General features: G+C 39.6%; 1 protein-coding gene across 4 annotated transcripts in view; it reads left to right on the top strand.

Moving 5' to 3' along the window:
• Window positions 1-12,982, top strand: part of EXOC4 (exocyst complex component 4) — an 830,711-nt gene that overhangs the window by 119,023 nt on the left and 698,706 nt on the right. For all 4 annotated transcript variants that reach the window (XM_055284061.2, XM_063642266.1, XM_063642265.1 and 1 more), the window contains one exon: window positions 8,452-8,626. In XM_055284061.2, coding sequence (XP_055140036.1) covers window positions 8,452-8,626 — 175 coding nt within the window. The remainder of the gene's footprint in view (window positions 1-8,451; window positions 8,627-12,982) is intronic.

Here is a 12,982-nt window from a genome sequence, read left to right on the forward strand (position 1 = left end):
TGTATATGTGCCACATTTTCTTAATCCAGTCTATCGTTGTTGGACATTTGGGTTGGTTCCAACTCTTTGCTATTGTGAATAGTTCCGCAATAAACATACGTGTGCATGTGTCTTTATAGCAGCATGATTTATAGTCCTTTGGGTATATACCCAGTAATGGGATGGCTGGGTCAAATGGTATTTCTAGTTCTAGATCCCTGAGGAATCGCCACACTGACTTCCACAATGGTTGAACTAGTTTACAGTCCCACCAACAGTGTAAAAGTGTTCCTATTTCTCCACATCCTCTCCAGCACCTGTTGTTTCCTGATTTTTTAATGATGGCCATTCTAACTGGTGTGAGATGGTATCTCACTGTGGTTTTGATTTGCATTTCTCTGATGGCCAGTGATGAGGAGCATTTCTTCATGTGTTTTTTGGCTGCATAAATGTCTTCTTTTGAGAAGTGTCTGTTCATGTCCTCTGCCCACTTTTTGATGGGGTTGTTTGTTTTTTTCTTGTAAATTTGTTTGAGTTCATTGTAGATTCTGGATATTAGCCCTTTGTCAGATGAGTAGGTTGCAAAAATTTTCTCCCATTGTGTAGGTTGCCTGTTCACTCTGATGATAGTTTCTTTTGCTGTGCAGAAGCTCTTTAGTTTAATGAGATCCCATTTGTCGATTTTGGCTTTTGTTGCCATTGCTTTTGGTGTTTTAGACATGAAGTCCTTGCCCACGCCTATGTCCTGAATGGTATTGCCTAGGTTTTCTTGTAGGATTTTAATGGTTTTAGGTCTAACATATAAGTCTTTAATCCATCTTGAATTAATTTTTGTATAAGGTGTAAGGAAGGGATCCAGTTGCAGCTTTCTACATATGGCTAGCCAGTTTTCCCAGCACCATTTATTAAATAGGGAATCCTTTCCCCATTTCTTGTTTTTGTCAGGTTTGTCAAAGATCAGATAGTTGTAGCTATGCGGCATCATTTCTGAGGGCTCTGTTCTGTTCCATTGATCTATGTCTCTGTTGTGGTACCAGTACCATGCTGTTTTGGTTACTGTAGCCTTGTAGTATAGTTTAAAGTCAGGTAGCGTGATGCCTCTAGCTTTGTTCTTTTGGCTTAGGATTGACTTGGCGATGCGGGCTCTTTTTTGGTTCCATATGAACTTTAAAGTAGTTTTTTCCAATTCTGTGAAGAAAGTCATTGGTAGCTTGATGGGGATGGCATTGAATCTATAAATTACCTTGGGCAGTATGGCCATTTTCACGATATTGATTCTTCCAACCCATGAGCATGGAATGTTCTTCCATTTGTTTGTATCCTCTTTTATTTCATTGAGCAGTGGTTTGTAGTTCTCCTTGAAGAGGTCCTTCACATCCCTTGTAAGTTGGATTCCTAGGTATTTTATTCTCTTTGAAGCAATTGTGAATGGGAGTTCACTCATGATTTGGCTCTCTGTTTGTCTGTTATTGGTGTACAAGAATGCTTGTGATTTTTGTACATTAATTTTGTATCCTGAGACTTTGCTGAAGTTGCTAATCAGCTTAAGGAGATTTTGGGCTGAGACAATGGGGTTTTCTAGATATACAATCATGTCATCTGCAAACAGGGACAATTTGACTTCCTCTTTTCCTAATTGAATACCCTTTATTTCCTTCTCCTGCCTGATTGCTCTGGCCAGAACTTCCAGCACTATGTTGAATAGGAGTGGTGAGAGAGGGCATCCCTGTCTTGTGCCAGTTTTCAGAGGGAATGCTTCCAGTTTTTGCCCATTCAGTATGATATTGGCTGTGGGTTTGTTGTAGATAGCTCTTATTATTTTGAGATACGTCCCATCAATACCTAATTTATTGAGAGTTTTTAGCATGAAGGGTTGTTGAATTTTGTCAAAGGCCTTTTCTGCATCTATTGAGATAATCATGTGGTTTTTGTCTTTGGTTCTGTTTATATGCTGGATTACATTTATTGATGTGCGTATGTTGAACCAGCCTTGCATCCCAGGGATGAAGCCCACTTGATCATGGTGGATAAGCTTTTTGATGTGCTGCTGGATTCGGTTTGCCAGTATTTTATTGAGGATTTTTGCATCAATGTTCATCAAGGATATTGGTCTGAAATTCTCTTTTTTGGTTATGTCTCTGCCAGGTTTTGGTATCAGGACGATGCTGGCTTCGTAAAATGTGTTAGGGAGGATTCCCTCTTTTTCTATCGATTGGAATAGTTTCAGAAGGAATGGTACCAGTTCCTCCTTGTACCTCTGGTAGAATTCAGCTGTGAATCCATCAGGTCCTGGACTCTTTTTGGTTGGTAAGCTATTGATTATTGCCACAATTTCAGAACCTGTTATTGGTCTATTCAGAGATTCAACTTCTTCCTGGTTTAGTCTTGGGAGGGTGTATTTGTCGAGGAATTTATCCATTTCTTCTAGATTTTCTAGTTTATTTGCATAGAGGTGTTTGTAGTATTCTCTGATGGTAGATTGTATTTCTGTGGGATCGGTGGTGATATCCCCTTTTTCGTTTTTTATTGCATCTATTTGATTCTTCTCTCTTTTCTTCTTTATTAGTCTTGCTAGCGGTCCATCAATTTTGTTGATCTTTTCAAAAAACCAGCTCCTGGATTCATTAATTTTTTGAAGGGTTTTTTGTGTCTCTATTTCCTTCAGTTCTGCTCTGATTTTAGTTATTTCTAGCCTTCTGCTAGCTTTTGAATGTGTTTGCTCTTGCTTTTCTAGTTCTTTTAATTGTGATGTTAGGGTGTCAATTTTGGATCTTTCCTGCTTTCTCTTGTGGGCATTTAGTGCTATAAATTTCCCTCTACACACTGCTTTGAACGTGTCCCAGAGATTCTGGTATGTTGTGTCTTTGTTCTCGTTGGTTTCAAAGAACATCTTTATTTCTGCCTTCATTTCATTATGTACCCAATAGTCATTCAGGAGCAGGTTGTTCAGTTTCCATGTAGTTGAGCGGTTTTGACTGAGTTTCTTAATCCTGAGTTCTAGTTTGATTGCACTGTGGTCTGAGAGACAGTTTGTTGTGATCTCTGTTCTTTTACATTTGCTGAGAAGAGCTTTACTTCCAACTATGTGGTCAATTTTGGAATAGGTGTGGTGTGGTGCTGAAAAAAATGTATATTCTGTTGATTTGGGGTGGAGAGTTCTGTAGATGTCTATTAGGTCCACTTTATGTAGAGCTGAGTTCAATTCCTGGATATCCTTGTTAACTTTCTGTCTCGTTGATCTGTCTAATGCTGACAGTGGGGTGTTAAAATCTCCCATTATTATTGTGTGGGAGTTTAAGTCCCTTTGTAGGTCACTGAGGACTTGCTTTATGAATCTGGGTGCTCCTGTGTTGGGTGCATATATATTTAGGATAGTTAGCTCTTCTTGTTGAATTGATCCCTTTACCATTATGTAATGGCCTTCTTTGTCTCTTTTGATCTTTGTTGGTTTAAAGTCTATTTTATCAGAGACTAGGATTGCAACCCCTGCCTTTTTTTGTTTTCCAGTTGCTTGATAGATCTTCCTCCATCCCTTTATTTTGAGTCTATGTGTGTCTCTGCACGTGAGATGGGTTTCCTGAATACAGCACACTGATGGGTCCTGACTCCTTATCCAGTTTGCCAGTCTGTGTCTTTTGATTGGAGCATTTAGCCCATTTATATTTAACGTGAATATTGTTATGTGTGAATCTGATCCTGTCATTATGATGTTAGTTGGTTATTTTGCTCGTTAGTTGCTATAGTTTCTTCCTAGCCTCGATGGTCTTTACAATTTGGCATGTTTTTGCAGGGGCTGGTACCGGTTGTTCCTTTCCATGTTTAGTGCTTCCTTCAGGAGCTCTTTTAGGGCAGGCCTGGTGGTGACAAAATCACTCAGCGTTTGCTTGTCTGTAAAGTATTTTATTTCTCCTTCACTTATGAAGCTTAGTTTGGCGGGATAGGAAATTCTGGGTTGAAAATTCTTTTCTTTAAGAATGTTGAATATCGGCCCCCACTCTCTTCTGGCTTGTAGAGTTTCTGCTGAGAGATCAGCTGTTAGTCTGATGGGCTTCCCTTTGTGGGTAACCCGACCTTTCTCTCTGGCTGCCCTTAACATTTTTTCCTTCATTTCAACTTTGGTGAATCTGACAATTATGTGTCTTGGAGTTGCCCTTCTCGAGGAGTATCTTTGTGGCGTTCTCTGTATTTCCTGAATCTGAATGCTGGCCTGCCTTGCTAGATTGGGGAAGTTCTCCTGGATAATATCTTGCAGAGTGTTTTCCAACTTGGTTCCATTCTCCCCATCATTTTCAGGTACACCAATCAGACGTAGGTTTGGTCTTTTCACATAGTCCCAAATTTCTTGGAGGCTTTGTTCATTTCTTTTTATTCTTTTTTCTCTAAACTTCCCTTCTCTCTTCATTTCATTCATTTCATCTTCTATCAGCGATACCCTTTCTTCCAGTTGATCGCATCTGCTACTGAGGCTTCTGCATTCTTCGCGTAGTTCTCGAAACTTGGCTTTCAGCTCCATCATCTCCTTTAAGCCCTTCTCTCCATTGGTTATTCTAGTTATCCATTCTTCTAATTTTTTTTCAAAGTTTTTAACTTCTTTGCTATTGTTTTGAATTTCCTCTCGTAGCTCAGAGTAGTTTGATCGTCTGAAGCCTTCTTCTCTCAACTCATCAAAGTCATCCTCCATCCAGCTTTGTTCCGTTGCTGGTGAGGAACTGCGTTCCTTTGGAGGAGGAGAGGTGCTCTGTTTTTTAGAGTTTCCAGTTTTTTTGGTCTGTTTTTTCCCCATCTTTGTGGTTTTGTCTACTTTTTGTCTTCGATGATAGTGATGTACAGATGGGTTTTTGGTGTGGATGTCCTTTCTGTTTGTTAATTTTCCTTCTACCAGACAAGACCCTCAGCTGCAGGTCTGTTGGAGTTTACTAGAGGTCCACTCCAGACCCTGTTTGGCTGGGTGTCAGCACCGGTGGCTGCAGAACAGCGGATTTTCGTGAGACCACAAATTCAGCTGTCTGATAGTTCCTCTGAAAGTTTTGTCTCAGAGGAGTACCCGGTTGAATGAGGTGTCAGTCTGTCCCTACTGGGGGGGTGCCTCCCAGTTAGGCTGCTCAGGGGTGAGGGACCCACTTTAGGAGGCAGTCTGTCCGTTCTCAGATCTCCAGCTGCGTGCTGGGAGAACCACTACTCTCTTCAAAGCTGTCAGTCAGACAGGGACATTTAAGGCTGTGGAGGTTCTCGCTGAGTTTTTGGTTGTCTGTGCCCTGCCCCCAGAGGTGGAGCCTACAGAGGCAGGCAGGCCTCCTTGAGCTGTGGTGGGCTCCACCCAGTTCGAGCTTCCTGGCTGCTTTGTTTACCTAAGCAAGCCTGGGCAATGGCGGGCGCCCCTCCCCCAGCCTCGTTGCCACCTTGCAGCTTGATCTCAGACTGCTGTGCTAGCAATCAGCAAGACTCTGTGGGCATAGGACCCTCCGAGCCAGGTGCAGGACACAATCTCCTAGTGTGCCGTTTTCCAGGCCCGTTGGAAAAGCGCAGTATTAGGACGGGACTGACCCGATATTCCAGGTGCCGTCTGTTTCCCCTTTCTTTGACTAGGAAAGGGAACTCCCTGACCCCTTGCGCTTCCCGAGTGAGGCAATGCCTCGCCCTGCTTAGGCTCGCGCACAGTGCGCTTCACCGACTGTCCTGCGCCCACTGTTAGGCACTCCCTAGTGAGATGAAACCGGTACCTCAAGCAGAAATGCAGAAATCACCCGTCTTCTGTGTCGCTGGGGCTGGGAGCTGGAGACTGGAGCTGTTCCTATTCGGCCATCTTGGCTCCACCCCGCCTTTTTACTTTCTTGGTGGTATCATTTGAAGCACAAATATTTTAAATTTTGGTGTCAGAGCTGTGGGTTTTATTAAATAATATGCCACCATTGTGCTTCGGTAAGGTGGAAGAGAGCTTTCCTCTCGTTAAAAGTTCTCAAAAAAGGTAGAGCTGCAAGTTCCTTGCTACTATTACACCTCTTTCCTTCCTCCCTGTGTAGCCTGTCCTGTGACTATGATGGCCACACTATAGGAACAGGCCTGTTTTGGCTTTGAGCCTCCAAGAGTGGCAGAAGCTGGAACTCTGTCAGCATTTTATTAAGAGATTGCTATTTCCAAGATGTTAATAGATACTGTGAATCTCATCTTACACCTCTATTCTCTACTGGGTTTTTTTTTTCTAAATGTAGCGCTGTTCCTGGCTGCTGAGCAGCTCTTGTCCTTGACTGACAGCAAGGTATGCAGTTGTGGAACTCATTGGCCCTGGAGATAACCAGATAACAGCACCCCTAACAAGAGGAGCCACTTTTCCGTTAAAACTTTGCTGCTGGTTCACAATCCTGTATCTAGAACTTCATGCCATTGGGACATTAGACACCAGTGTGTCTCAGGCATCTGAATGTCATGGATCAATATGGTTTCAAACCATATTTTGAATACCCCAACATTTACCTTAACATACATTAAGTTTTAATTTTCTCCAGTAAGGACATTTGGCAACATAACTGCCATTCATGGCAGAAAATAACTCAGATTTTCCTATCAAGAGAGTACAAAAGATGTAATGTTAAATAAATTTACCTTTGTGAAGAGTCAATATATTATTCCTACTTTTCTATCCACCACTCAAAAGCATATTACAGTCTATAGATTCATATCTGAGAACCACAGTCTTACATACCTAGGATAAATCTTTGTTGGAAAAGTAGAACCTTCACTTAATCAGGTATTTACTGATTAAGTTACTGATCTGTATGATGCCAGATACCAGTTTTATACCGATTATTTCCGTGCACCACATTAAGTGTTTCAGTTGGTATGTTTAGACACATGTTTCTGTATTTTGTATGTATTTCTGCTAATATTTGAGTAGTTCTTCAATAACACAGATGAGAAAGAAGAATTATTTTAGATATACGTGAGTATAAATATGAATTTGACCTTTAAGGATTAAAAAGAATCATCAATCAAAAGGTAGAACGGAATCTATTTATAAATACAATGTGTAACTTCTGGATTATGTATGTATAGTCTAGGCTGGGAGTACTATATAAATTCTATTGATTTTGTCTCATCTGAATTACAATGTCAAATAGATACTAGGGTTTTACCATAAGATAGTTATGGGCTGTCTCATTGGCACATTAATTACAGTAATTGGGCAGTAAAGAAGCCATAGGAATAGATAATAATGCTGTATGTTTTGATGAGATTGTAGTTATAACCCCTTATTTATGGTAATAAAACCTTGTTAATTGGCACTGCTGACAAGCTCTTTTGCTTTCCTTTTCAACTTTCCAAGTTGGTTTATCAGTCTATTTAGGAATTAGAAGCTGAGAGCCACAAAATATACAATAAAGCTCACATTGCAAGATGTTCTGTACTTGTTCATGCTATAGACATTGAATTCATTCAGCAGTATTTGCTAATTATTGTTCCAAGTGCTCTTAAGTATTCAGAGATGTATAAAGCAGTGCCTACTCTGAAAGGTTAATAATGGAGAAGTGAGGTAAAGTATCTATATATAAAGAAATATGACTGACATTTATTGAGCAACATATGTGAGGCTCATGTGATAAGTTCCTTAAAAGCAGGACAAAAGAGTATACAAGTTCAGAGGAAGAAAAGATGATTCCAGGCCTGTGTGATCATTGAAACTATAAGTCTCAGTGGTAGAGGAATTACTTTGCATCTATGACATAAATCTTTGAGCTATCTCTAAAGATACATCTACATTGTAGAACCGTAGTGAGAGGTAGGTGGCTAAATGTACTGACATGGAAATCAACTTTTATTCTAGGCTTAGCTGCACTGCAACCTTATTTTGTGTCCTTGAGTATATAAAATTGATGTAATAATATGTGTCCAGCATATCTCACTATGATGAATGAGATAATGTGGATGCCTGGTGAAAGTCAGATTGCTTGGCAGGTGTATATTTTTTTTTCAGGCAACTCAGGCCATACATTTGGATGGTAGTAAGCATAGCTTTCCATGACTAAATGGATTAATATCCTTATCAAAGTGTCTAATTTATTGCTAGGGAATAGCATATTCTGTGTAACATCTGAGCTGTTGTCTGAAAAAATTACATGAATTCCTTGGAGAAGCTGTCTGTGTGAATACATAGTAGTAGTATTGTAATCCGTGAACTATGTTAAAAAGGCAGTATATGTTTATTGAGATGCTATTGCTGGTTTAGGGGCTTTACAATTGGTTTTAAAATTCTTACATCATTTCCATTTTATAGGAGAGGAAACTGAGGCTTAGATAAGTTTTTAAAAGTTGCTTAGATAATACAGTTGTTTGAATTCACATCTGCTGAAATCTAACGTTAATGCTGTTTACATTGTAGAATGCTACTTTAGTTTGATGTTTTTCTTGCAGGTCACTGTAAGCCATTTATCTGCATGTATGTATGTGTAAATGTTATTTATTTGTTTACGTCACTAGGTTGCTTCTAGAACTGCTGGAGTTACTGTTTGACAAGTTTAATGCTGTAGCCACTGCACACTCTGTGGTCCTGGGATACCTGCAGGACGCTGTAGTGACTCCACTGACTCAGCAGGAAGATATCAAACTGTATGATATGGCAGATGTATGGGTGAAGATCCAAGATGTTCTACAGGTAAGAGCCTTTTACAAAGGGTGTCATCTTGATTCAGAGTAACAGTTTAGAATAACAGCAACAACAGCAACAACAAGCCACCTAAAACATTATCTTAAGAGTCATAAACAGGGTGAGAAAGTAATGCTTGCATTTGAATGTGATGTTGCTGATGGCATTAACTTCTACCATCTTCAAAAAACTTTTTAACAGGCCGTGTGCAGTGGCTCATTCCTGTAATCCCAGTACTTTGGGAAGCCAAGGCGGATGGATCACCTGAGGTCAGGAGTCTGAGACCAGTCTGGCCAACATGGTGAAACCTTGTCTCTACTAAAAATACAAAAATTAGCTGGGCATGGTGGCAGGCGCCTGTAATCTCAGTTACTTGGGAGGCTGAGGCAGGAGAGTTGCTTGAACTCGGGAGGCAGAGTTTGCAGTGAGCCACTGTACCACTGCCCTCCAGCCTGGGTAACAGAGTGAGACTCCATCTAAACAAAAAAAAAACCTTTTAACAGACTTCTTTTTTTTTTTTGGCAGACTTTAAAAATAGAAGCATATTCTCAATATGTGTAGTATCTGGCTTTCTGTTGTAGTATACTTTACTTGACTGGAATTAGTCATATATTAAGGTAAAAAACATTAAAATGTTCTTAAGCATTATTTTATAAACATGTACGTAGCTTAATTTTGTTGACTATTTCCTTACAGTCAACTTTTGCATATGTTGGGTTACATGACAGAACGAGAGCTTATTTTGAGAGATGAGAATAGATCTGTGAGGTATAAATGTATCACTTTGCTTGATTTGTTGAAGATTAGAGGAATAATATTATTCTTTGGTATGATGCTGCTGAAATTATATTTAGAAATTGTATTATATTTTTTCTCCGTATGTGAGCAAGATATATATTTGATTTGGCCAGATGGAAATTAGAAATATAATTAAGAGTTAGCTGAAGCAAGTTTGACATAACTAAATAGAAGTAACTTAGTTAGATAGTATCTGCTAATATGAAAAAAATTAAGTATATGTAGGGAATTGGAAAATGGAACTGTGTAGAAATGAAATTACTTGCATGGCAAATAGGAGTCTTTGCAGAAAAAAGTAGATCATGAATGTAAATTATAGTCATTTTTAGAATGTAGTCATTTTTTAGAATGTAGACGTTCTTGGTGGATTGAATGATTGATTCCTGGTTTTTCATTCATTAGACAACTTTTGGTACAGTGTATATGCTTTACTGCTGGTTCAGTAGAAATAATGGTGGTTCAGTAGAAATAATACTGGTTGAAACTTTTTACTGCTTTGTCAATTACCATGCCTGTAGTAGGTGCTTGGTGAATATTTGTTATCGAATAAAATATTTTTATGGGTTGGAGGCTGGTTTTTTAACATTTTGCATGTTGATATGCTTATCCGTCCTATGTAAATGTGTGCCTTTCATATCCATGTTTAAGTATGAAAAAATGCTAGATAAAAAATAATTAGAATTAGGGACTTCTGTTTCTCATCTTGATGAAGTTACCTTTTGCTGTAAGCAACTTAGGTAGTCAGCACAGTCAACTGAGAAAAAAGAACATACTAGGTGAGCTCTACCTTCATCCCTGCATCTTCCTCGTGAATACTTTCCAAACTATTAGCCCTTTGGTCAGATATGAAGCTGTGTGTACATCACAAGGCTTGGCAGAAAACAACTACTGTGGGACTGTGAGCTGAATGAAGATTTCAGAAGTTGGAAACTTCTCAGTAACGTTGGAGCTCAGACCAGCCAGTGTGGGGAAAGCTTGCTGAACATACTGTGCTTTCAGCTGTGACCTCAGAAAGGTCACACCTTATGAGTAGGGCTATTCTAGGAGTAGAAGACAGGCTACTATAGATATCATACAGCAAAGCCCCAAACCAAGCCTCTATTTTATCATCTTGATCCACCTGTAAATTTATTGTCTGATAGAACAAAACTCTCTCTAAAGTAAGACAACATAATTCAGTTTCTCAGTAACAAAGCAACCGCAATGTCTAGCACAGAATTATTATGCTTGTTAAAAAGCAGGAAAATGTGACTCTTAACCAGAATGAAAAAGTTGATAGAAATAAATATCTAAAATGAAAAATCCACCAGGGAGTGGTGGCTCACGCTTGTAATCTCAGCACTTTGGGAGGCCGAGGTAGGTGGATCATTTGAGGTCAGGAGTTCAAGACCAGCCTGGCCAACATGGTGAAACCCTGTCTCTACTAAAAATACAAAAAAATTAGCCGGGCGTGGTGGCAGGTGCCTGTAATCCCAGCTACTCAGGAAGCTGAGGCAGCAGAATTGCTTGAACCCAAGAGGTGGAGGTTGCAGTGAGCCAAGATTGTGCCTCTGCACTCCAGCTTGGGTGACAGTGTGAGACTCAATCTTAAATAAATAAATAAATAAATAATAAAATGAAAAATTCACCAGATGGATTTAGCTGCAGATAACATACTGTAGAAGAAAGGATCAGTGAATTTGAGGACAGATAAATGTAAACCATCCAAATCAAAGCACAGAGAAGAAATAGACAAAAGGAAAATGAGCAAAGCTATAATATCTTCAAGGATATTATGCAGCTTAACAATTATGTGGTTTACAGGTATAGAAGGAGAGAGGACAGAGAGATTGGGGTAGAAAGATGTCAGGAGAAATAGTGACCAAAAAGTTTTGAAATTTGTCGAGAAACATAAACCCACAGATACAAGAAACGTAACAAATCCCAAGCAAGATAAACACAAAGAAAATCAACAGATATGCACATTATGAAAACCAAAGAAAAAATTCTTAAAAATAGCCAGAGGAAGAAAGACACATTGCCTACAAGCAAACAATGATAAAAATTATCAGTGACATCTCATCAGAAACAATGCAAGCCAGAAGTCAATGTATCAATGTATGTCATTCTAAGAGTGTTGAAAAGAAACAAAAATTGTCAATCTAGAATTTTGTATTACCGAAAATGTTCTTTAAAATGAAGCTGAAATAGAGACATTTTCAAATGAACTAAAACTTAAAGAATTTGTCACCACTAGACTTTCACTTAAAGAAATGTTATGGAAAGTTTTTCAGCTGTGCGCGGTGGCTCATGCCTGTAATCCCAGCATTTTGGGAACCCGAGGCGGGTGGATCACGAGGTCAGGAGTTCAAGACCAGCCTGGCCAAGATGGTGAAACCCTGTCTCTACTAAAAATACAAAAAAATTAACTGGGTGTGGTATCTGGCGCCTGTAATCCCAGCTCCTCCAGAAGCTGAGGCAGAGAATTGCTTGAACTGGGGAGGTGGAAGTTGTAGTGAGCTGTGATCGCGCCACTGCACTCTAGCCTGGGCAGCAGAGTGAGACTCCCATCTCAAAAAAAAAAAATAAGTTTTTCAGGCTGAAGGAAAATAATACCAGATGGTAACTTAGATCTACAGAAAAAAGTAAATAGGGCCAGAAGTGGTGAATATGTGGACCAAAAAAAAAAAAAGTGCTTCCCCTCCCTCTGCATTTCTTGATTTTTTTTTTTTTTTTATTATTATACTTTAGGTTTTAGGGTACATGTGCACAATGTGCAGGTTTGTTACATATGTATCCATGTGCCATGTTGGTTTGCTGCACCCATTAACTCGTCATTTAGCATTAGGTATATTTCCTAATGCTGTCCCTCCCCGCTCCCCCCACCCCACAACAGTCCCCGGAGTGTGATGTTCCCCTTCCTGTGTCCATGAGTTCTCACTGTTCAATTCCAACCTATGAGTGAGAACATGCAGTGTTTGGTTTTTTGTCCTTGCGATAGTTTACTGAGAATGATGTTTTCCAGTTTCATCCATGTCCCTACAAAGGACATGAACTCATCATTTTTTATGGCTGCATAGTATTCCATGGTGTATATGTGCCACATTTTCTTAATCCAGTCTATCGTTGTTGGACATTTGGGTTGGTTCCAAGTCTTTGCTATCGTGAATAGTGCTGCAATAAACATACGTGTGCATGTGTCCTTATAGCAGCATGATTTATAGTCCTTTGGGTATATACCCAGTAATGGGATGGCTGGGTCCAATGGTATTTCTAGTTCTAGATCCCTGAGGAATCGCCACACTGACTTCCACAATGGTTGAACTAGTTTACAGTCCCACCAACAGTGTAAAAGTGTTCCTATTTCTCCACATCCTCTCCAGCACCTGTTGTTTCCTGACTTTTTAATGATGGCCATTCTAACTGGTGTGAGATGGTATCTCACTGTGGTTTTGATTTGCATTTCTCTGATGGCCAGTGATGATGAGCATTTCTTCATGTGTTTTTTGGCTGCATAAATGTCTTCTTTTGAGAAGTATCTGTTCATGTCCTTCGCCCACTTGTTGATGGGGTTGTTTGTTTTTTTCT

This window comes from Symphalangus syndactylus, chromosome 6 (assembly GCF_028878055.3).
Source record: "Symphalangus syndactylus isolate Jambi chromosome 6, NHGRI_mSymSyn1-v2.1_pri, whole genome shotgun sequence".
Lineage (NCBI taxonomy): Eukaryota > Metazoa > Chordata > Mammalia > Primates > Hylobatidae > Symphalangus > Symphalangus syndactylus.